Here is a 23,183-nt window from a genome sequence, read left to right as displayed (position 1 = left end):
TTCTGCCTCCTAGTTCACAGTACCACACTTTCTCTGTGACGCAGTATCACAGACTTTTGTTTAAAATGACTACTGGTTACAGATGCTGTGGTGATTTCTGGAGAAAATATCATCACCTCCTCTATTTTCAGTCAGCCATCGCTCCCAGCCCCAACAGCCTTCCCAGCCCCAGCGGACCCTGCTCCAGCACGTGGCGCAGTCACAGACCGCAACCCAGACTTCGGTGGTGGTGAAGTCCATCCCGGCATCTTCCCCTGGAGCAATCACCCACATTATGCAGCAGGTTGTATCTCTTCTTTTTCTTCCTACCTTCTGTAACTGTCTTTTTCCTGAAATAAGGTTCAGTTTCATCTCATAAGAGAAGAAATAACTGAATCAAAGAGTGTGTAGTTGTTTCATCTGTGAGGAGTGAGTAGAGGAAACGAATTGAGAGTCTTAACAAAGGAAAGTAATTAGTGTTCTTGGATCCTCTGTGAGCTCTTAACATTTCAAAAGGATGGGGCTATCTACATGAATCTATGAGATTAGAATTAGTCACTGTTTCTTTGTAGCTTATTGTTATAGAAGAATTTATCACTAAGGTAAGGTTTTCAAATGAAGTAGAAGTTGGCTTGGTTCGCTGTTTGTTGGCTGGGTTTTTTGTTTTACTTTTTGCCTTTATAATGAATCCTCATAGGAACATAAAGAATAAGGAGGTAAATAAATATTTGACTTTTTTTTTTTTTTTACTATATGTAACCAATTAAGGAGGAAAAGACTCAATAGTAAGGGGAATGAATTAATGTAGAACAGAAAATCTGGTACCAGGGGTAACAAGGAAAAGGAAGCATATTGATAAGTTGATTTTGTGTCAGATACTGTGCTTTGAGCTTTAAATACATTAACTTGTTTAATTCTCACTATGACCCTGCAAGATGGGTGCACTATCCCTCTTACAAATGAGGAAACTCATGCTCATAAGTTAAGTAACTTATCCTGGGTGACAGCCAGGATTTAAACCCAGAGCAGCCTGCTTTCATTACAAAGTGATATCATAGATATCAGATTGAAGCGTGACTTATCATTAGTATTCATGTAAATCACCATCACTTAACTATTAGTAGTTGACCCTAATAGGAGGCAAACTACCTGCAAAACAATGAAGAAATTGTTGAATTAAAAACTTGTATGTGTAAGTTCATTGTGAGATAGGGAAGGGTTTCAACTGAATATCAGAGTATTAAAGTTTAGAGTGGAGGTGCAACGGAGACAAGGCACGGGAAGGATGGGCTGGGGGTGGTTCTCATGTCACCAAGGGAAGCCAGATGGGCAGAGGTTTTTCTGGGTGTCAGATCTCAGTCTGCAGCCTGGCCCTCATCTGGCCCGTTCTGACATTGACCTTTCTCAAGACACCCAGAGAGGTCAGACAGGCTGGACCCAACCATGTCACTCAAGATCAAGGCCTCCTCCCAACACTATTATAACCGATACCAGGCAGTCTCCCTTTCCACTGACAGGAGGGCTCTTGTCCCCTCCCCACTCTCCTTCCCTCCCGGGAGCCGAGTCTCTGGGAAGCTGTTGTCTGTTGGGCCTGGAATCTGAGTGGAGGGGTGAGGAGGCTAGTGCAGAGGGTTGTGGGCAGACCTTTGTGAAGTGTATGAACCATCTCCACTCGGAGCAGAGAGGCCCTCTAGGGGGACTGGGAGGGGCTCGTCCCTCAGACGTCAGTTCTTACCTTCTGGGCAGTGCTGGCCGTGAACATGGCCAAGTGGGCTTCTCTGGACCTCGGCTTTTCTTGGCCTCACTTCTGGGTTGCTGAGTCTTTCTTTGGATGGTTAACACCTGTGATGACCAGGCCAGAGAGCTGTGTCCTGAGCCAGGGAGCCTTTTCATCTTTTTCTGTGTTGGGCTGTGCTTGCAGAGCAACCTAATTCCTCTTACCTATAAGTTCTGGGCCCTCTAGGACTTTACTTGTAGAAGTGAGAAGACCAGCAGAGTTGAAATTACAAGAGTCTTAATCTAAAGCCCCCATTAGATGTAGAAACCTGAAGTTTCTTGGTCTTTTTAAGCTCTTTCCTCTGAAAATTTTTACATGACTCTCATAACCAAGTCTTTTCCAGTTTGAGGAAAATGTAGCAATGTAGCTGTTTTTCTTACTTCATTCTTACTTTGTGCCTTTTTCACTTAGGCATTAAGCAGTCACACTGCTTTCACCAAACACAGCGAGGAACTTGGAACTGAGGAGGGCGAGGTTGAAGAGATGGACACTTTAGACCCTCAGACAGGTCTGTTTTACCGATCTGCCCTGACTCAGGCACAGTCAGCTAAACAGCAGAAACTTAGCCAGCCCCAGCTGGAACAGACTCAGCTGCAAGTGAAAACTCTGCAGTGCTTCCAGACTAAACAGAAGCAGACCATCCACCTACAGGCAGACCAGCTCCAGCACAAACTCCCGCAAATGCCCCAGCTTTCCATCAGGCATCAGAAACTCACCCCTCTCCAGCAAGAACAAGCACAGCCCAAGCCAGATGTACAGCACACACAGCATCCCATGGTGGCCAAAGACAGGCAGCTTCCTACCTTAATGGCACAGTCCCCGCAAACTGTAGTACAGGTGCTTGCAGTGAAAACCACGCAGCAGCTCCCTAAACTGCAGCAGGCTCCGAACCAACCAAAAATCTACGTGCAACCCCAAACCCCCCAGAGCCAAATGCCGCTCCCAGCCTCGTCAGAGAAACAGCCGGCAAGCCAGGTAACGGAATATTGATAGCATGCAAAGTTAAACTTCTCTGTTCACGGAAAAAATGAGACCATCACGACCCTGTTGTGATTAGCAGTGCTTTCTCCGGGCAAGAGGAAACTCTGAAAGCCTCATTACGCTGGTGTTAATTTGCCCCATCAGAAGGCTGACCTTAAGGAAAGAAATACACACATTATTATAGGAAGAGAAAAAAAGCATGGCCCTCAGAACTTGATTTTCCAGGCAGTTTTTAATGAAATCACTTCAGCATTGATCAACAGTGCATAGAAGCGATATCCTTAAATTTATTTTTTAGATATAAATTATTTATTTCCATGCCTGTAAACTCTTATTTCTGTGGCAATAATGCTAAGTAAACTACAGTCTTTTAAGTAGTTTTATTGAATGTCTTCCTTTGTAGTTTATATCATCACCATTTAGTTAATAAATTATCTTTTAGATTTATCTTCTATATTACAGAGGCATGTTCTGTGGATATTCAAAAGAAAAATGATGCTAGGGAAAATCAGTGGCTTTGTAGTAACGTGTGTGTGTTATAAATACATATACATAGAACATGTTTGTATTAAATGTATTTTGAAGCAAAGGATTTAAAAAGAACCCTACTTTTTATTTTAAGAAGTCAAAAATTATGAAATAATTTGAGACAGGTTGAAGGTATACTGTGTGGGGAATATAAATCCCAAAGGAAAACAAGGCTGCTGTGACTTTTTTTCCTTTACTGCCATGAACCTTGGCTGGCTGAACAAAGGTTCTTTCAACCCCTCCTCTTTCCCTAGGTTCTTTAAAAGTAACCAGATATACTTTCCCATCCAGCCCTCTTGTCGAAACACCAAGCTTCGAAATGTCTTCCTAGTATACCGCACGAATGTTTCTTTTGCCATATTGTCTGGGGTGTTGGATAGGTTTTCTCAAAGAGATGTAGCTGTAACACACACAACCCCAATTTGTTTTCAGGTGGAGCAGCCAATTATAACCCAAGGATCCTCTGTTACAAAGATAACTTTTGAGGGGCGCCAGCCACCCACAGTTACAAAGATAACTGGTGGCAGTTCTGTACCTAAGCTGACATCACCAGTTACAAGCATATCTCCCATTCAGGCCTCTGAGAAGACAGCAGTGTCAGACATTTTGAAAATGTCTTTGATGGAAGCTCAGATTGATACAAATGTAGAGCATATGGTAGTGGATCCCCCAAAGAAGGCTCTTGCCACTAGTATGCTCACTGGTGAAGCAGGATCATTGTCCTCCACCCATGTGGTGGTGGCAGGGATGGCGAATTCTACTCCCCAGCAACAGAAATGTAGAGAGTCCTGTTCAAGTCCATCTGCTGTTGGCCCTCCCCTAACGACAAGAAAAATCGACACACCAGGCGTGCCTACGACAGGCCAGTTCATGCGTATTCAGAATGTAGGCCAGAAGAAAGCTGAAGAGAGCCCAGCAGAAATTATCATCCAGGTAAGAATTGGAAAGAACATGAGAAATATTGGGCATCTTGGGGGTGGTGGGTTTGGTGTGTTTGGGGATGTCACAGGAAGAGTCAAGTCAAGGTGGGAAAAAGACATAGAGATCATCTTTGAGATGGCATTTGACAAATTTTATTGATACTTATTACAAATACACAATTTTATATTTATTTTCTGAAAAAGAGTCGTAGAAAATTGATGGGTATTGTTATATAGCACATCTTAGAGGCAATCAAGGGCCCTGAGCCCAGATGTCAGCTTGATTTATAGATCCAAGCCACACTTTCCAGTGTTAATTCAGCAAGTCATCCCTGAAGATCAGTTACTTCCTGGGGTCAAACTTTGGGCTCCCCAATCTTTGCTCAAGGACTGCTGGGATAGCACTGGGTTGTACTTCTATTCCAAGTACACTTCAGGCACCCTTTCCTTAGAAAAACACAGTTCTTGATCTTGATCCAAATTTACGGTTTTCAGGACAATAAAACCTTAATTAACTGAAATGTCTGGAGAAACGTTTTAAGAGAATATTTCTAAGTAATTTAATTTTATATCTAACTTGGGATTAACCATAAAGCTTTGCTTTTTATTTTAATCATTGTTATTAAAAATCTTGTTATGGTTACTGTCCTGCCTTGGTAAGTACAGGCTAGTGAACAAAATGTCTCACGTTCCCGTCATCCTAAAAGTCATCTTTCATCATGCATACTAGAGCAAAAGTGAAGAATTACCTAGTCCAGACTACCCCTTAAAAGTTATGTTTTATTTCCCTTTCTCCTTGCAGGATATCAGGTTATTTTCTTGACAGTTGTCAGTTTTTGATAAACTAATAACATGGCTTAGAAGATATCAGAGTAGCACATTTTAGTTAATTGAGAATTTGGATTTACTGAAATGTGGACGGTCTAGGATTTACCATAGATTCACTATTGTGTGGCTTGGAAGTTCCTGTGGTAAACTTTCCCTTTTCCATGATGCCAAGCTATGAGAGAATGCAAATGGACCAATATTATTCGAAATACAATATAATTAAGTATGGGGGAAATGCTTAAAGGCAAATAGAACCGGCCATTGAATTATTCAAATAATTTTTTCCTCCCTGTAAAAACAAATGTTAATGAATTAAATAACCCTTGACAAAGGGATTTTTTCCCCCCTGAAGAGGTATGGTGTAGTGAAAAAGGAATGGCTTCCTGGCTTTGCCATTCACTGTGTGACTCGTGGCAAGGCTACTTAACTTCACTGTGCCTTAGTTTCCTCAGTAAAATGGGAATAACAGATGCCACCTTTACATGAGATGGATGTAAGGATTTCACAAAATTGAGATGAAGCACCTAGCACAGTACCTGGCTCATAGTGATTGTCCAATAAATGGTAGCTATTACTATTTTTACTAAAATTTATTGGCTCCTGGGGGTTTTAATTGGTATACTCACTAAATTGAAAATAATTTTAATAACTTATTTGAAAGTTATTTTCTGCACTTTATGAACAGGAGTGAAAATATAGTTTGTTTTCACATATCAAACAATAGCTAATGAACAGTTTCTCTACAGAATACTCAACTTTAAACATCTACCACGTTTTAGATGGCTGTGTCATGGAAGGTCAGCATAGTGATTCCAAACCAAGCTTTTGGAGTCAGAAATGCCTAGATTTGAATCTTACCTGTACGCCTTCCCCGAATTTTGTCTTTGAGGAACAGAGTGAACTTATACTTCAGTTTCATGATTTATGAAATGGAAACAATACCATTTACTTCACAGGGTTGTTCTGAGGATTAGGTGAGAAGCTGTATATAAAGCCCCTGGTCAAGTGTCTGATATAGAGTGATACTCAATAAAGATAGCCCGTGTAATTATAATCATTATTAATGTATTGCTAGAACATTTTCAGATCTTATTAGTTATACTTAGCTCTGACCTGAAGTACTGATTTTACTGATTCAGTAAAATACCTATAGGGACTAGTGAAGGAAGTATGCAGAAGTGCTTTGATTACTTGAGAAATAGTCTATAAAAATTCAGTATGTTTGGTATTAAATGCTTTAAATGAAAAATCATTATTTGTAGACAGATAATGTGTGTTTTATTCATTTGTTCATTTCTTCATTTCACATGTTATTATTTAACCTCTGTGTTCCAGGCACTGTGCTAGGTGCTGAGGTTAGAGTAGTAAACAAGGTGAATATATTTTCTGTCCTGAAGGAGTCTATATATATGGAATTCATAGAGTTTTAGAGCTACAAGGATCTTGGGAGCATATCTTCTCTAACTGTCTTATTTTACACGAGATTAAACTAAAGTTCAAGGAAGTGAAGTGACTTGCTCTGCGGTCCACAAGTCAGAGCCAGAGCTGAACGAAAATCCTAGTCTCCTGACTGAGACTTTTTCATAGTGATTAGCTATATAAGATGGGGATGGGGGAGACCAAAAAAACACCACCACCCTAGAATCGATTTCTAGGCATCTTACAATATTTTCTTGATAGTATTAAAATTAATTTCACATCTCCCCCCCAGTAGAGGGTTGTTTTGGTCCATTATATTTGCAAAGTGCTTATATTCAACTTTGCTCTAGGATTTTAATGTTAAAGGTACGTTATTCATTTGGCCAATCTTTATTGAGCATCTGATGTGTGCCACGCCCTGTTCAAAGCCCTGGGACTTTAGCAATGATAAAGATAGTCAAAAAGGGATCAAATATATGGTGATGGAAGGAGAATTGACTCTAGGTGGCGAATACACAATGTAATATTTAGACGATGTATTAAGAATTGTACACTTGAAACCTATGTAACTTTACTAACAATTGTCCCCGCAGTAAACTTTAATGAAAAACAAACAAACAAAAAGATAGTTAAGATCTGTGTTCTGGTCCATACTCTCATGTTACATTCTAAGGGTGAGAACAAAATTTAACAAACATAATAAATGTAATGAAGAAAATGTAAAAGAACGTAATAGAAGTTGGGGGGTGGGGTGGGGGACTGACCGACCCAGAAATCTGGTTTCATGGTCATAGAAGGAAGGCATCGCAAAGTTTCTTCTTTAAGAAAGCGTTTGAGTTAAAATGCAGATGACAGGAAACCAGCCATCTGGAGGAAGAGTATTCCAGGAAGAGGGGAAGAACTAGTACAAGTGAGTTTGGCATAAGGCTGGAGCCATGGTGAGGAGTTCGGTTTTTATTAAAGGAAGTACAATAGGAAACAATTGTAGAGTTTTAAGAAGGGTATGATGTGAACTGAGTACTTTTTAAAAAGATGTCTAATGAAGATGAGAAAGAAGAATATGATAAGGCAGTATGGTCATAATATGTGTTTATCCACTGTTATTTTTATTATTAAAAAGATAGTTTTGTCCTCTCTATGCCCATTTTCAATAAAGATTGTCACAAGGTGACCCAAACAGATAATTCCCCCTTTGAACTACCAAAGGGTTACCAAAGGGCTTAAAATACTATTATAGTATCAGCAAATTAATCATTCATTTTACTGATAGAAATGAGCAAAATTACACTTGAAATTTGCTTACTGATCAAATGAAAATAACCTTCAAATTCTGTCTCAAATTAGGCACTGATAGCCTCCTTTGTTAGGAGACAGCAAGGAGCAGAAAGATCACTTTGTGTTTTATGGTACTTGAATTTGAATCTTGACATTAACCCTGACCAGCTGTATGCCCTTGATTACATCACTTACCCTCTTAGTTTCCTCATTTGTAAAACTGGAATAACATTTCCCTTATAGTCTTATTATGGGGGTTTAGTGGAACATCATATGTGAAATCACCTAGCACAGTGCCTAGCATATAGTAGTTGTCCAATAAATGTCAGAATCCTTTTTTCCTTCTTTAGTGTTATTGGGGAAATAAACTCTTCTGTTACCTTTTCTTACCGTAAAGCTTCTGTTCCGTGTCTTCTCTTCCAGGCCATTCCCCAGTATGCTATTCCTTGTCACTCCAGCTCCAATGTGGTAGTAGAGCCCAGTGGGCTCCTTGAGCTAAACAACTTCACCAGTCAGCAGTTGGATGACGATGAGACAGCAATGGAGCAGGACATAGACAGTAGCACAGAGGATGGAACTGAGCCCAGCCCCTCGCAGAGTTCTGCTGAACGGTCCTAGTGTTTTGGACACAGGAGTGCACTTTAAAACCTACTTGGTTACCAAGTGTCCAGGGAAGCCCTTGTATTTTGATGTCTAAAAAGAGCACTTTGCCCATGCTTGTTTTAGGCTATAGACCCTGAAACAGCAGTGTTTCAACAAGAATTGCTGCGGGAGCAGCATTTTAAAACAAGATAAAACTCACAAGGGAATGTACTTTAAAAAAAAAAAAAAAAGGAAAAAGAAAAAAAGGAAAAAAAAGATGCACATCAACAGTGACATAAGACCGAATATTCTTCCTCTGTTGGACCCTGGCTGATGGAAAGGTTTGTCTTGCAGTGGAAAGAGACTTTTCCTGTGAATGCTCCTCAACTGGTTTCTACTGAGCAAAACACCATCGAAAAAGCAGAATGTGAATAGTTTGTATTTTGAAACAGTGTGTCAGGAACTGTTTTTTTAAAATCTTGTATGTTTTTACAAATCCATGGAAGTATTGAATGGGTTAACATTTTTACATTTGCTCAGTTCATAGTTTATAAAATCACTAGAAAAATATTGGCATTGAAGAATCCTTGTTGGATGGTGGAAATCACATCCTTAACCAGTGGGAAGTGCTTTTTGGGTGGCTTGTACATTCTTACTAATTGTATGCTAATTTATTGTGTTGTTCTTTTGTGCTCTAGGTGGCACACTTGCCTTCTATTTATTTAAATGTAAACGTTTTTCAAAGCAGGCCACATTACTTCTGACAAATTTCTTGTAAACCAGGATTGCTTACCTTTCCACCTCCTACCCTCCCCCTTAAGAAAACTTCAGAGAAAATGTTTCATTGTGAAGCAGAGGAAAAAGAAACATTTTCTGGCTCAAAGGAACTGTTCAGTTCTGTTCAGGAAAACAAATTATTCATATGATGCTATCTTTACATAGAAATTGCACATACATGTTGGACTGAGACTTTGAAAAAAACTCACATACTTTTGTTTAACCCCTTTGAAATGTATAAAAAGTTCATTTACAGTTTCTAAATGTAATGTTTTTAAGCATTCTACCTTTTTAGGACAGTTTGTTTAAGCAATATGTTTGGGTCTTGTGCTCACCGTCCCAAGTAGACTGAGGGGTAAGAGGGTGGGAGGGTAAGGGTCAGTTTTGACAAGTTGTGGCAAAGGAAACTATACTTTTCGTTTTTAAAAAAATGTAAATAGAAAAGTTTTTAACGGTTTTATATAGATTTCACTATAAATAAGCATTTTAAGACTGACAAATGTTGAACTGTATATACATATATCAGCATAACTGCCCAGTTTTTTGGTGCTGAAGTACTGTAAGTAGAATTCATCAACAGTCTCCCAATTTTTGCATCTATATCTGGAAAAAAACTGGGATACTATAGTTAATAAATTCCCACTAGAGTGACACTGAAGATTTAAACCCAAGCATTCATAAGATGCACTGATCTCCGGTAGTTGTCATTATTTCTGTTAGGCGATGATGGCTCACCCATAGGTGGAGCTGTTGGATATTATTTTATTGTACAAATTCATGTTTAAAAGACTTTGTGACTGTTTCTAGTTATGTAATTTTTTAACCTCTCGGGTCATAGACTTCATTGAAAATCTGATCACAATATGAACTCCTCAAAATGATACACATGTTAGATTTTCCATACAATTTCAGGGGTCCATGGACCCTTCAGCCTATCCGTGTATTGCAGGGTAAGCCCTCTGTTATGGTCAGTCCATTACTTACAGATGTAAGTTTTTATAAAATAAAATCTTTTAAATATTTGTGGATCAGGTACCAAGAGCAAACTTGAATAAAATTATTATGTTCTACTTCGACATATTCTGGCAGCATAGCATACCTTTGTCCCTTTGAGAATTTAGCCTTAATATGTTTCAGCAACTGGAATGGCAAATGAAACTTCCATAGCCTACATTTAAAAAAAGTAGTACTTATATATATTAACAAATCAAATAAGGGATTTAAATTTTTTTTCTCTTAAAGGTATTAGTTTCAAGGACAGCATGAATTCTTTTATTCAACAAATATTAATTAAGCATCTTCTGTGTGCCAGGTACTGTTCTAAGCACCAGGGATACTGTCGTGAATAAAGAAAAAATCCTACCCACCCTGAGAGAGTTTACAAACAGGGCTTCCTGCTGATGACATGGATGTGAGGATTAAAGGAAGGAGGAAACAAGAGTGACTCTTAGGTTTCTTGATTAAGTACATGGTGATACCATATGTGGATCTCCAGGTATCCTTTCACTTAAGGTCTTAGCATTAGTATTTCATGTTTAAGTCCATGAATTAAATGTAGTTTTAAGTCATCCCTGTGAAAGATACTCAGAGATCATGAAGCAAATGTTACAAAATTATTGTAACAACTGTTATAGGCATCGATGAGAAAAATGCATTTGGTTCAAAGTAAACTTTGATAAATACTTCATATTACAGATGCAGTTTGTGGTGAACTTAGAAACTTTAAAAAATAGCTTTATTGAGATTAATTCGCATGCCATAGAATTTACCCATTAAAAGTGTACAGTTCAGTGTTTTTATTACAGGCACAGAGTTGGGCAAGCATCACTACAATCAATTTTAGAACATTTGCATAACCCCCAAAAGAAACCCTGTACCCCTTAGCCATCAGCCCTGAAACCCCACCACCACCATCCCAGCCCTAGGCAACCACTAAACTACCTTCTGTCTCTATGGATTTGCCTATTCTGGACATTTCATATAAATGGAATCAAACAATATGTGGTCTTTGTGACTGACTTCTTTCACTTAACATAACATTTTCAAGGTGCATCCATGCTGTAGCATGTGTCAGTGCTCTATTCCTTTTTATGGCTCAGTAATATTCCATTACATGGATGTACCATATTTTATTTATCCATTCATCAATTGATGGACATTTGGGAGGTTTCCACTTTTTGACTGTTACGAATAATGCTGTGAAAATTTGTACAAGTTTTACCCATGTTTTCAATTCTCTGGCATATATGTCTAGGAGTGCAATTGCTGTGTCTTGATGTTAGTGACGTTTTTCCTCGGTTCTTGTCTTCTTGAAGGAAATAATTCAGTCAAAAGACAGAATTAAGCGAGTTGCAGAAAAAGCAAGGTTTATTAGTAAGCAAGTGCACTGAGACCTGGCACGGGCTGACCTAGGAGAGAAATGGCCTCCTTACATGGTGTGAGGGTTTTTATTTCTATGGGTACAGTTGTCTCCCCATCTCCTTGTGTAGTAGCTTTCTCTCTTTCTACTGGCGTGTCCCGTCCTCCCTTCTTGTTCTCAAGGTTGTTTCCTAGGGTACAAATGTGAACCAGTCAATTTCCTGTAATTTATTTGAGAAACTCATTAAAAAGGGGCAAATTATAATTGTACGGTCCTGAGAAACAGGATGTACATTTTGATAAGTGGGATGTTTTCCCTCCCTTTTTGACATTTTTCCCCTTTTTCTAACAACATATGTATCTTGATAAGTAGGAGCAGCTGCAAGGGGCCTCCTAACCAGGGCTAGTTCTCTCCTGCTCATTTCTACCTTTCTACCTACCTTTCAGTACCGCCGGTTTAATGATTTGAAGAACTGCCAAACTGTTTCCCACGGCGCTGCACCTTTACATCCTTAACAGCCGTGCAGGAGAGTTCCCATTTCTCTACATCCTTGCCAGCACTTGATACTGTCTGTTTAACTGAGCCGCCCGAGTGTGTGAAGTGGTACCTCACTGTGGCTCTGATTTGCATTTCCCTGATGGCTAACGCTGAGCATCTTTTCATGTGCTTATTGTCCATTCGTATATCTTTGGAGAAATGTCTGTTCAGACCCTTTGCCCGTTTTTCAGTTGAATTATTTTCGGTTTTATTATTTAAATTGCGAACTTTTGAAATACAGAAAATATGACTCTTAACAGAAAAGTAAGCTATTCTCTGGTAATTGATTCATCACACTTAAAATCTTAATCAGGTTCTAGTTCTTCTCTAATGTAACAAATTGCTTCACGTTCTTGAAACTGTATAGAGCTTTAGAGTTGAAAACTCTTTTAAATACATTTCTTTGAGAGGTGGCTCTCTCAATAGCCTGCTAGGATAGGTTTCGTACAAAGGAACTAGTGGTCAGGTGGTCTGGATTTGAGTGCCAGGCAATAAACAGGTTGATTGTATGAACTTGAGCAAGTACGTTCCCCGTGATACAGCTTGAGCGTTTCTGACCTCACAGGATTATTATGGAGGCTAGATGACAGGGTGCATGTCAAATGCCAGGCACAGAGTTAAGTGCACTAGTTTTGAAGTCTAGCATTTATTGCACTCCCACTGTATAAATAGAAAACTCAGAGATAAAGGATATACCAAAACTCACATTAAATGCTAATTGGCATCCTGCTGAGCCACGAGTTGCTGCTTTCTACAGAGGAGTGTGTTTGCTGCACCAAACACAGGACTGGCCTTTGGAAGGGCAGAGGAACTTGGTGTTGGTCTATAACGTCATCTCTTCACCAACCTTAGATGCATTCACACAGAGGTGCTCAATTCAGGTTTGTTTTTTGAGTTTACTTATGTGTCACAAATGCCAGGTAAGAGGAAGTAGAGTGAAAAAGCACCATATAAGCAAGGCCTTTCCAAGAAGGGACAGTGAAAAACAGTCTGCTGCCTCTGCTTGCAGGTTTATAAGCCTTTAAGTGAGGCTTGATGACCTACATATTGAAAAAAGAAGAAAGGATCAGATTTGTACTTGTGAGAAGACTTGCTCCGCCTTCTTCCCTCTTCCTTGCTCACACATGCATACTGTAACTGAAAAAAACATGCTTGCTTTTTTTTGTTGTTTTGTTTTTAACCCGACAAGCCTGGGTTTGAATCCTGACAAGTCATGTGAGCTCTAAAAGGCTTAAAACAGCAGAAGATAGAATGAATTATAATGCCACATTATCTAATTACCACTTTTAAAAAGCCTGATAGATAAGCAATCTTCCTGCAAATGGTTTTTTCTGGCGGCTTGACTTTCTTCTAACAAATAGTTGTTGGGTACTTTCCATGTGTAGACAATGGGGACACAGTTGTCAACCAGGGGGAAAAGCCCCTACCCTAACCGAGCTTCAGCCTAGTAAAGGAGATATGTTAATCAAAGATCACAACTAAATGCACAGTGCTAAGTGCTGTGATGGAGAAATATGTGGTGCCATGATAGCATAGAGATGGGGGGTTCCCTCAGGAAGGAATGCTTAGGCTGTGATCTGAAGGAAGACTTAACTAGGCAAAAAAGGAGGGGGACAGCTGTCCAGGCAGGTGGATAGTGGGTACAAAAGCCCTGTGGTAGGAGTGAAAGGGGAGGAAACTTGGAGTAGGCCAGCGTGGCAGCAGCATGGAAAGCAAAGGCAGCTGATGTGGCAGGAGCAGAAAGTAGAGACTGACATGTGGGTCTTGTGGGTTGTGATAAACGTTTGGGTCTTTATTCTAAAAACAATGAGACGTTATGGAGAAGTTTTCGGCCGTTAGAACTGGCAAAATGAATTACTACATTTACAAAATATTTGGAGTTATGTTGGTCCATCAGAACAGAAAAATATTTGCCATTTCTTTTTTGATGCCAGTCTTATCTCCTCCTGTCCCTTTCTCCAACATCTTCAGTGGTTCCCCAATACTGTACTGTGAATCTGGCATACAAGGGTCCTAGCCAAAGCGTCAATCTTTTATTTCTAGATTCATAATCCATTTCACTATCCCAACTTACTGCCTGTCTCCCCCACCACACACACATTTTATGCTCTGCATTTGGAAGTCTCCCTCGTTCCTCTAAGCCCAGCTTGAAGTCCTCCACCAAGACTGCCCAGATCTCTTCAATGAGGACTCATCCCACCCCCCACTGCTGGGTTCTTCTAACATTTGGGGGAGAAACATGTTTACTTAGCACTTATGAGTTGTCTACTATAAATTATTTGCATCGCGTAAGGATCCTCTAGGCAAGGATTCACATGTTTCTGAAGTTACCCAATTTCTTGTATAACACGTAATAGGAATTCCAGATGTGCTCCATCACACAGTGTGACGGTTCCTTTGCAACCCCTCACAATGTGCCTCTCAGTGAGTCCTTGAAATTCAATATTCTAGAGAATTATTCTAAAAAATTTCTTTCAGCCTGAAGTGAGAGGTGCTACACTTTCACCATTCTTTTTCTCTTACACCCTTGAATTGACTCAAGGCTTAATATTCAAGTTTGTTAGAATTTAGTGAGATCATCGGTAATCCTGATAACATTCACTCTCATATGGAGTCAATAACATCCTACTTGGTTCTCCGTGGGATCAACTGCTTTTTCCTTGCGTGGTAGAGTTCCCCTGGGTCTATGCTCAATCCACATCCTTTTTCACTCTGCACCGTCTTCCTGAGGCTATGCTCTATACTGTGGTTGCAACCTCCACCTATATATGATTGATTAATTAAATCATTGAATGCATATTTGCTGAGTAGTTATGTCCCAGTTCTAGCCATGAACAAAATAGTGGGGGACGGGGGCAATACGCTGTCCCCCTATGTAGCTTATATTCTAAATTGGCTATAAATATAAATAAAAAATACATAATATCTTAGTTATGATAAGGAGAAATATAGAGAAGGAGAATATGAAATTCCAGTCTATGGGTGTGAAATTTTAGACAGGATAGACAGGGAAGTCGTCACTGAGAAGGCGACTTGAAAAACACCCTGAAGGAAGTGAGGGAGTCAGCAGGCTGCTATCTGTAGGAAGAGTGCTCAAGGTGGTGGGAGCAGCAAGTGCAAAGGCCCTGGGATGTATCTGACATGTTCAAAGAACAGTAAGGAGAATAATGACATAGGACCAGAGTGAATGGCGAGGGAGGAAGACAGTAGTAAAGTATAAGGTTGGAGAGAGAACTGGAAGCTATTACTGATTTTCTGAGTGTTTTTATTATGAAAAATAAAAAAACCACTCAATTGAGTGTTTGCATCGTTGAGATGATCATGTGGATTTTTTCCTCTTCATTCTATTAATGTAAATGAATTGATTTTCTTACGTTGAACTATTTTTGCATTCCTATGATAAACCCCACTTGGTTATGGTATATAATCCTTTTAATATGCTGTTGGATTTAATTTACTAGTGTTTTGTTGAGTATGCCTGTTATCTATATTCATAAGGGATATTGACCTATACGGTAATTTTCTTATGTCTTTAGCTGGCTTTGGTGCGTATCAGGGCAATGCTGGCTTCATAGAATGAGTTAGGAAGTGTTCCCACTTCTATTTTTTGAAAGAGTTTGAGACGATTGGTGTTAATTCTTTAAATGTTTGGTAGAATTCATCAGTAAAGCCATCTGGTCCTGGAATTTTCTTTGTTGGGAGATTTTTGATTAGCGATTCAATACCTTTTCTTGTTATAGGTGTATTGAGATTTTCTGTTTCTTCTTAAGTCTTTTTAGGTAATTTGTGTATATATTTCTCGGAATCTGCCCATTTTGTCTAGGTGATCTGATTTGTTGGTGTATAATTGTTCATAGTATTCTTATAATCATTTTAGTTCTGTAAGGACAGCAATCTGTCCCCACTTTCATTTCTGATTTTAGTTATTTGCGTCTTTTCTCTCTTTTCTTTGTCAGTAATTAAAGGGTTGTCAATTGTATTGATCTTTTCCAAGAACTGACTTTTGGTTTCATCAATACCCTCTATAGTTCTATTCTCTATTTAATTTATCTCCATTCTGTTATTTATTATTTTCTTCCTTTCGTCAGCTTTGGGTTTCGTTTTTCTTCTGGTTCCTCAAGGTGTAAAGTTAGGCTATTGATTTGAGATCTTCTTTCTTAATGTAGGCAGGTACCGCTGTAAGTTTCCCTTTAAGCACTGCTTTTGCTGCATTCCATAAATTTTGCTATGTTGTGGTTTTTTTTGTTTTCATCTCAAGGTTTCTTTAACCATTAGTTGTTTAGGAGTGTGTTGTTTAATTTCCACATATTTATGAATTTTCCAGTTTTCCTTCTGTTATTGATTTCTATCTTCATTCCATTGTGGATGATTGAAAGTGGTGTGCTGAAGTCTCCACAAGTCTCCATTATTGTTTTACTGTCTATTTCTCCCTTCAATTCTGTTAATATTTGCCTCAGATATTTTGGCACTCTGTTTGGTGCATATAATTGTTATGTCTTCTCAATGACTCAACCCCTTTATGTATTGTCCTTCGTTGTGTCTTGTAACAGTTTTTGACTTAAAGTGTATTTTCTCTCCTATTAACATAGTCACTTCAGCTGTCTTTTGGTCACTATTTGCCTGGAATACATTTTTTCATCTTTTCACTTGCAACCTACTTGTGTCTTTGGATCTAAAGTCTCATGAATAGGCTATTAGATCATGATTAAAAAAAAAAAAAAATACAACCTGCCAATCTTTGCTTTTTGATTGGAGAGTTTAACCCATTTACATTTAATGTAATTACCAATAAGAAAGGATTTACTTATGCTATTTGTTACTTGTTTTCCATGTGTCTTATGCCCTTTTTAAGTTCCTCATGTTTACCATTACAGCCTTTTGTGTTTAGTTGATTTTAGTGAAATGGTTTGATCCCCTTCTCATTTCCTTTGTGTACATTTTTTAGATACTTAGATATTTGCTTTGTGGTTACCATGGAGATTACACTGAACATCCTAAATTTATAGCAATTTAATTTAAATTGACATCAACTTAATTTCAATAGCATATAAAACTCGGCCCCTGTACAGCTTTGTCCTGCCTTTATATGTTGTCACCACAAATTACATCTTTATAGATTGTGTATCCAATAACATAGACTTATAATTATTTTATGTATTTGTCTTTTAAATTAGGTAGGAAATAAAAAGTGGAGTTACAAACCAAAAATACAATAATACTGACTTTTATATTTGCTCATGTAGTTCCCTTTACTGGAGATCTTTATTTCTTCATATGGCTTCATAAAGGCCACTCAAGTGGCCTTTAATTTCAACTTGAAGGACTCCCTTTAGCATTTCTTTTAGGGAATATCTAGTGGTAGTTAACTTCCTCAGATCTTGTTTATCTGAGAATGTCTTAATTTCTCCCTCATTTTTGAGGGACAATTTTGCCAGATATTAGATTCTTGTTTGATAGTTGTTTTTCTTTTCCCCAGAACTTAAAGTATGTTATCCCACTGCCTTTTGGGCTTCATGGTTTCTGGTGAAAAATGGGCTTGTAATCTTTTTGAGGAGTCCTATATGACAAGTTTCTGCCCTCATGCTTCTTTCAGATTCTCTCTTTGTCTTTGTCTCTTGACTGTTTGATTATAATGTGTCCTAGTATAGATCTTTGAGTTTATCCTATTTGGAATTCGTTGAACTCGAATATGTAGATTTGTGTCTTTCATCAAACTTGGGACGTTTTCAGTTATTATTTCTTCAAATGTTCTTTCTGCCCTGTTTCCTCTTGCTTTTCTTTCTGGAACTTCCAAAATGAATGTATTGATCCTTTTGATGGTGTCTCACGGGTCATGTAGGCTTTGTTCACTTTTCTTCATTCTTTTTTCTTTCTGCTCCTTGGACTGGAAAATTTCAGTTGTCCTATTTTTAAGATCACTGATTCTGTCATATGCATTCTCAAAGTTTATGTTGAACCCCTCTAGTGAAGGTTTTTAAAATTTTTATTTACCAATATTTCCCATTTCCCCAGCCCCTGGCAAGCACTATTCTATTCTCTGCTTCTATGAGTTCAACTTTTTTAAGATTCCACATATAGATGATAACATGCAGTATTTGTCTTTCTGTTTCTATCTCTTTTACTTCTCATGGTGTTCTCCAGGTTTATCCATGTTTTTGCAAATGACAGGGTTTCCTTCTTTTTAAGGGCTGAATAATATTCCGTGTGTGTGTGTGTGTGTGTTTCACACTTTATCCATTTATTTATTTATAGACAAGTTTCCATATCTTGGCTGCTGTGGATAATGCTGCAATGAACATGGGAGTGCAGCTATTTCTTCAAGATACTGATCTCATTTTCTTTGGATATACCTAGGAGTGGGATTGCTGCATCCTATGGTAGTTCCATTTTTTAATGTTTTAAGGAATTGTTATACTGTTTTCTGTGAAATTTTCATTTCAGTAATTATACTTTTCATCTCCAGAATTGCCATTTGGTTCCTTTCTGTAATTTCTCTTTATTGATATTCTCATTTGGTTCATACATCACTTTCATTATTCCTTTAGTTCTTTATCCATGTTATCTTTTAGTTCTTTGAGCATGTTTTAGAGTTAAAGTATTTGTGTAATAAGTCCAACGTCTGGGTTTTCTTGGAGACTGTTTCAGTCAATTAATTTTGTTCCTTTGAATGAGCCATGCTTTCCTGTTTATTTGTATATTTGTGATTTATTGTTGAAAAGTGAACATTTGAATATTATGATGTGGAGATTAGATTTTTTCCTTTCCCTCAGGGTTTGCTGGGGTTGGGGGTGTTGGTTTTGGTTTGATTTTTTTATTTTTCGAGGCTGTAGTGGTTCATTAGTGACTTCTAACTTTTTTCCCCAGAGGTCGTATTCCTTTTCCTCAGCATGTGTTTAACTAGTGTTTTGACAGATTTTCTTGAACCCTAGAAGCTAAGCAAATGAATGAATAAGCAAACACACTTCTGGTGTTTGCAGATTGGCTTCGAGCTGTGGCTCTTCTTCAGCATTACCCAGACTTCCACTGAGTCTAGGGGCCAGCCTGAGGGGAAAACTTGACGACTTCTCAGTTTTTTTCTAAGCAAATGTATGGCTTTCTAAATCCCTCCTTATATACAGGTGCTTTCCAATGCCCTAATTTCCCAAAGAAATTATGTCCCCGGATTTTCCTCCCAGGCCTTAGGTGGTCTATTTTATGTCTTAACCATAATCTTTTGCCTCAGGTATCTGCAGGTTGTCAGCCTTGCCATGTTTTCAAGCAATGTCTGCTGCTTTTCTAGCCTAGGTAAGTTCTGATTTATGTGAAACAGAGACAAGTGCTTTGCATTGGTTCTTCAGATAGCCCTGAAACAGGTTAGAGCAGATGTACGCAGTAATTTGCAAATAAGTGCTGTATTTCTAGAACTAGGGCCTCACACTGGTAACATGGGCTGACAGTTTCAAGACTGCTGTGGAGCCAGGGAGAGGGGAGGGCAAAGGTTAATAAAAATGCCATAAAGTTTTCCTACAGTTTTGGGGTTTTTTTGTCTCATTTTTTAAATTGTGACAAAATACACATAACATAAAATGTGTACTTACGATTTTTAAAATGGCTTAAAATGGTTACCACTTTAACCATCTGTAAGTGTGCAGTTCAGTGGCATTATGTACATTCATACTGCACAACCATCGCCACTATGCGTCTTCAATACTTTTCATCATCCCAAACTGAAACTCTGTACCTATTATAAATAACTTCCCATTCCCACCTCCACCCGCTCCTATTAACTATCATACACTTTTGAAGTTGCCATTTTCTTGATTCAGCCTTTGGTTGTGACTGTAAACCTTTGACTACTTTTCAGAGTTCTGACAAAGTTGGCTCTAAGCGTCTCTGCCTGTTTGTTGAGGTTTTGGTGTGGACGGATGGGAACTTAGAGCTACCTACTCTGCAATGTTGCTGATGTCACTCTCAACACCAAGGTTTTGTCCTGAGCAACTTGGAAGAGTCGAATGGCCAGTCCTTGAGGCGGAAAAGACTGTGGGAAGATCTTATTTCAAAAGAGACTGTCCAGGGCTCAGTGCAGGATAAACTGAATTGAACGTGCCTATTAGATGTCGAGTGGTGACGTCACGTAGCTAGGTAAAAAAGGAGAGTCCCAAGGGCTGCTCCCTAGGCAGCCCAGCACATAGGGGTCAGGAAGATGACGCAGAACTACAGAAGAGACGGAGAAGGTGTGGCCAGAAGGATGGGCGATGAAGCGGAGATTGAGATGGTAGTCTTGGAAACAGATGAAGAAAGCTGCTGAGTTAAATAAGATGAAGACTGTGGAGTTAGCCATGTGCCATCACTGTTGACCTTGGGAAGAGCAGTTCTGGGGGAGGTGGGGCAAAAAGCTAGAGGAGTGTGTGAGGAGGGAACTGGAGACTGAGAATACAGGTAATTCAATGAGTAGCTGCCAGGAGCAGAGATACGGAGCAGTTGCTGCAAAGGCAAGTGGGGAAGAGCTTTTGTTTTTCCATAATTTAAGGAAATGGGATTCCTGGTGGGATTGATCCATGGGAGAAGAGAACGTTTATAATGCAGAGGAGAAGCGAATGCTGGTGCACTGTTCTTGAGTAGTGGGAGGGGATGGGATTTGTGGAGGCTCTGCGCTCATCATCCATCACAGCAGGAGAGAAAGATGTGCAGGGTCAGAAGCAGGTAGTTGGGTAGATACATGTGCTATAATTTTATGATGTGTCTCAAATCCATATCTACAATCATTATCTCTTCCCTGATTCAAAACGCACTGCCATGAGGCATTGCCAGCTGGATTTCCTACAAGGACTTCAGGCTCAAATTGTCCCAAACGAAGATCAACTCCTTTCCTTCTAATTCCTGCTTTCTGTTGTGTTACTCCCTGTCTATGGCACCCCCATCCATGCTGAGGAGAGGAAGGGTCAGGTTTCTGGATGGGGTGGAAACCTGAAAAAGAAAAACAATCTCAGAGCCGAAGCTGAAAGAGCAGCAGGGCAAGGGGCTAGAAGAATGAAATAGGCACAGCACCAAAAGATGAGGTAGGAAACTGGGCTTGGATGTGGGGTGGCTAGGAGGCGGTCACCTGGAGACTGGTACACATCCAGAGGCCAACAAAGCATTCTGTCAGGTTCTGTGGAGTTAGCCATAGTTTTGTTACAAGCTTCAAGGGGCTACTTATCTTGAGTTTTTCTTCCGTAGCATTAGATTGTTGTCCTGCTGGAAGAACACTCACAAGCCCTCTCGGCCTTTCGCAGGCTGTCCCCTCCTCGTAAAATACCTCTGATTATTGACCAAACCTCCTCACCCTCCATCTCCAAGGTCACCTCCTGGGATGCTTTCCCAGACTCTTTTACTCCTTAGCCTTCTCCTTTATGGCTCCCAAGTTTTGTTCCATGAGAGGTTTGCTTTTAGAGTTGGATTCATCTCAGTGTCCTTAGAACATGACCTCCTATGGAAGAGGCATCAACAAGTTTGTTGGTTGACTGTACGACCTCCCCCTGACTATCCTGGGACTCTGCCCACAGGTACACAAATGCTTATTAACTACAATGCACAAGCAAATCCCAGAAGTAACATCCTTATCGCAGGTTGTTTGTGGATGAGGATGTTATTGTTGTGAGATATTTGTATATCAGCCATTCTGGGCTTAGGGAACAGTGCCCATCTCTGCTGTCATTTGTTCTGTCACTTCAAAGTGCAGGAAGACCATGGGTGGTGATTTTAAAATCTTATTTAAAACCCTCAGGGAATGAGTCATTTGTACTGACGACTTTTCCGAATTGCCACAGTTCAAATAAATTAAGCAACGGGACATTGTTAATTTTAATCCTTTTAGTTCGTAAATTCCAGAAATGCATTATCATACTTTTCTGAACATGATTCTACCATTTCTTATTTCTTCAGAATCCTCATTACAAACATAGTTGTAATAATTTTCCAGCTCAGCAATGAGACTACAGAGCCTTGGTAAAAGAGTAAGAGGAGGGGTAATTCAGGCTCAGTGTCTGCCTGGAGCAGATCCCAACTAGAGCCCAAAATCTTAGGTGGAGGCAGCTGAGCTGCCCCAGAAATCAGAGGGGACAGTGGGGGAGAAGAGCCCTGAGCCCAAGACAGGACCGCTGAGCCTCTGGCTTCAATGTGCATTTGCTCCACCTGGGGATCTTGTTATAATGCAGATTCTGATTCCATAGATTCAAATTCAACTGAGCTGGGATCTGAGTTTTGTATTTTTAACAAGATCCCGGATGGTGCTGATGCCACTGAGCCACAGCCCACACTTTCAATATCAAGTCTTTAGTTGACCTCCCCAGGGTTACCTTGTGGTCTTGCATAATTTTATTGGGAAGCTTATCTTTAGCGACTCTTTCTCTGGGGCATCTTACAAGTACCAGGTGGCCTCTAGTAGTAACAATTCCTCCATGTGCACAGTGCTGTAAAGTTTATAGTGGTTTCACATTCCCTGTTTCTCTTCATTCTCACAATAGTCCTAGGAGGTAAGTTAGCACCATTTTACGGACTGGAAAATCAATTCTTAACATCCCAGAGCTCACAAAGAGGCCAAAGCAAGGGCCCGTGGCTCCACAGTTAGCGCTCTTTTCACTGTTTCTTATTGTCTTCACCATATCTGTGTGCCACACACAGCCCTGTGGACTCTGTGCTGGGAGAACGCTGGGGGAGATGGTTGCGTGTGCAGGCACGTGTGTGCCTGTGCTAAAACGAAAGGCTGATCAACAGCTGTAGCACATGGGGTCCATGCAGTCTCACTTAGGACACCCCGACTGAGGATGACATTTTCTCTCTCCTCGAATCTCCACCCGTAGATGATGACCTTGCCTTATATTGTATAGACTAAATACTGAATCCACAAGCAGCAAGATTAGATGCTAAGATGACCTACTGAGATGCTGTTAGTGCCCCTATAAACCTTTCCATTTCAGGGCAGGCTGGCCACACTTGATCTGATTAGCATCTTTCTCTGGTCTGCTGTGTCCCGTGCAAGCACTGACTGCTGGAAAATTTACACCTCTCAATCAACCAAGAACGGATGGGAGTTGATGTAAAAATAACCTAGCTCTCCTGTCTCTTCATTTCGGATAACTCAGGCATTTTCCACACACAAAGGCCCAGTTACCCACAGTAGTAACTTGCTTGATAATGTTGCCTTTATTTGCTGCCTTCCCCTTCCTGTTTTACTTCCCCACTCCTGCAATAGTGTTTCCTG

General features: G+C 39.7%; 1 protein-coding gene across 16 annotated transcripts in view; it reads left to right on the top strand.

Annotated features, from left to right (window-relative positions):
• Window positions 1-19,470, top strand: part of EMSY (EMSY transcriptional repressor, BRCA2 interacting) — a 91,359-nt gene extending 71,889 nt beyond the window's left edge. For all 16 annotated transcript variants that reach the window (XM_019726433.2, XM_019726437.2, XM_019726435.2 and 13 more), the window contains 4 exons: window positions 132-283; window positions 2,168-2,731; window positions 3,698-4,198; window positions 8,131-19,470. In XM_019726433.2, the coding sequence (XP_019581992.1) occupies window positions 132-283; window positions 2,168-2,731; window positions 3,698-4,198; window positions 8,131-8,325 (1,412 nt within the window). In that variant the 3' untranslated portion in view covers window positions 8,326-19,470. The remainder of the gene's footprint in view (window positions 1-131; window positions 284-2,167; window positions 2,732-3,697; window positions 4,199-8,130) is intronic.
• The last annotated feature ends 3,713 nt before the right edge of the window (window positions 19,471-23,183 follow it).

Source organism: Rhinolophus sinicus, linkage group LG06 (assembly GCF_036562045.2).
Source record: "Rhinolophus sinicus isolate RSC01 linkage group LG06, ASM3656204v1, whole genome shotgun sequence".
Classification (NCBI taxonomy): domain Eukaryota; kingdom Metazoa; phylum Chordata; class Mammalia; order Chiroptera; family Rhinolophidae; genus Rhinolophus; species Rhinolophus sinicus.
Note: the sequence above shows the minus strand (reverse complement) of the source record. Positions and strands in the feature narration are given on the sequence as shown.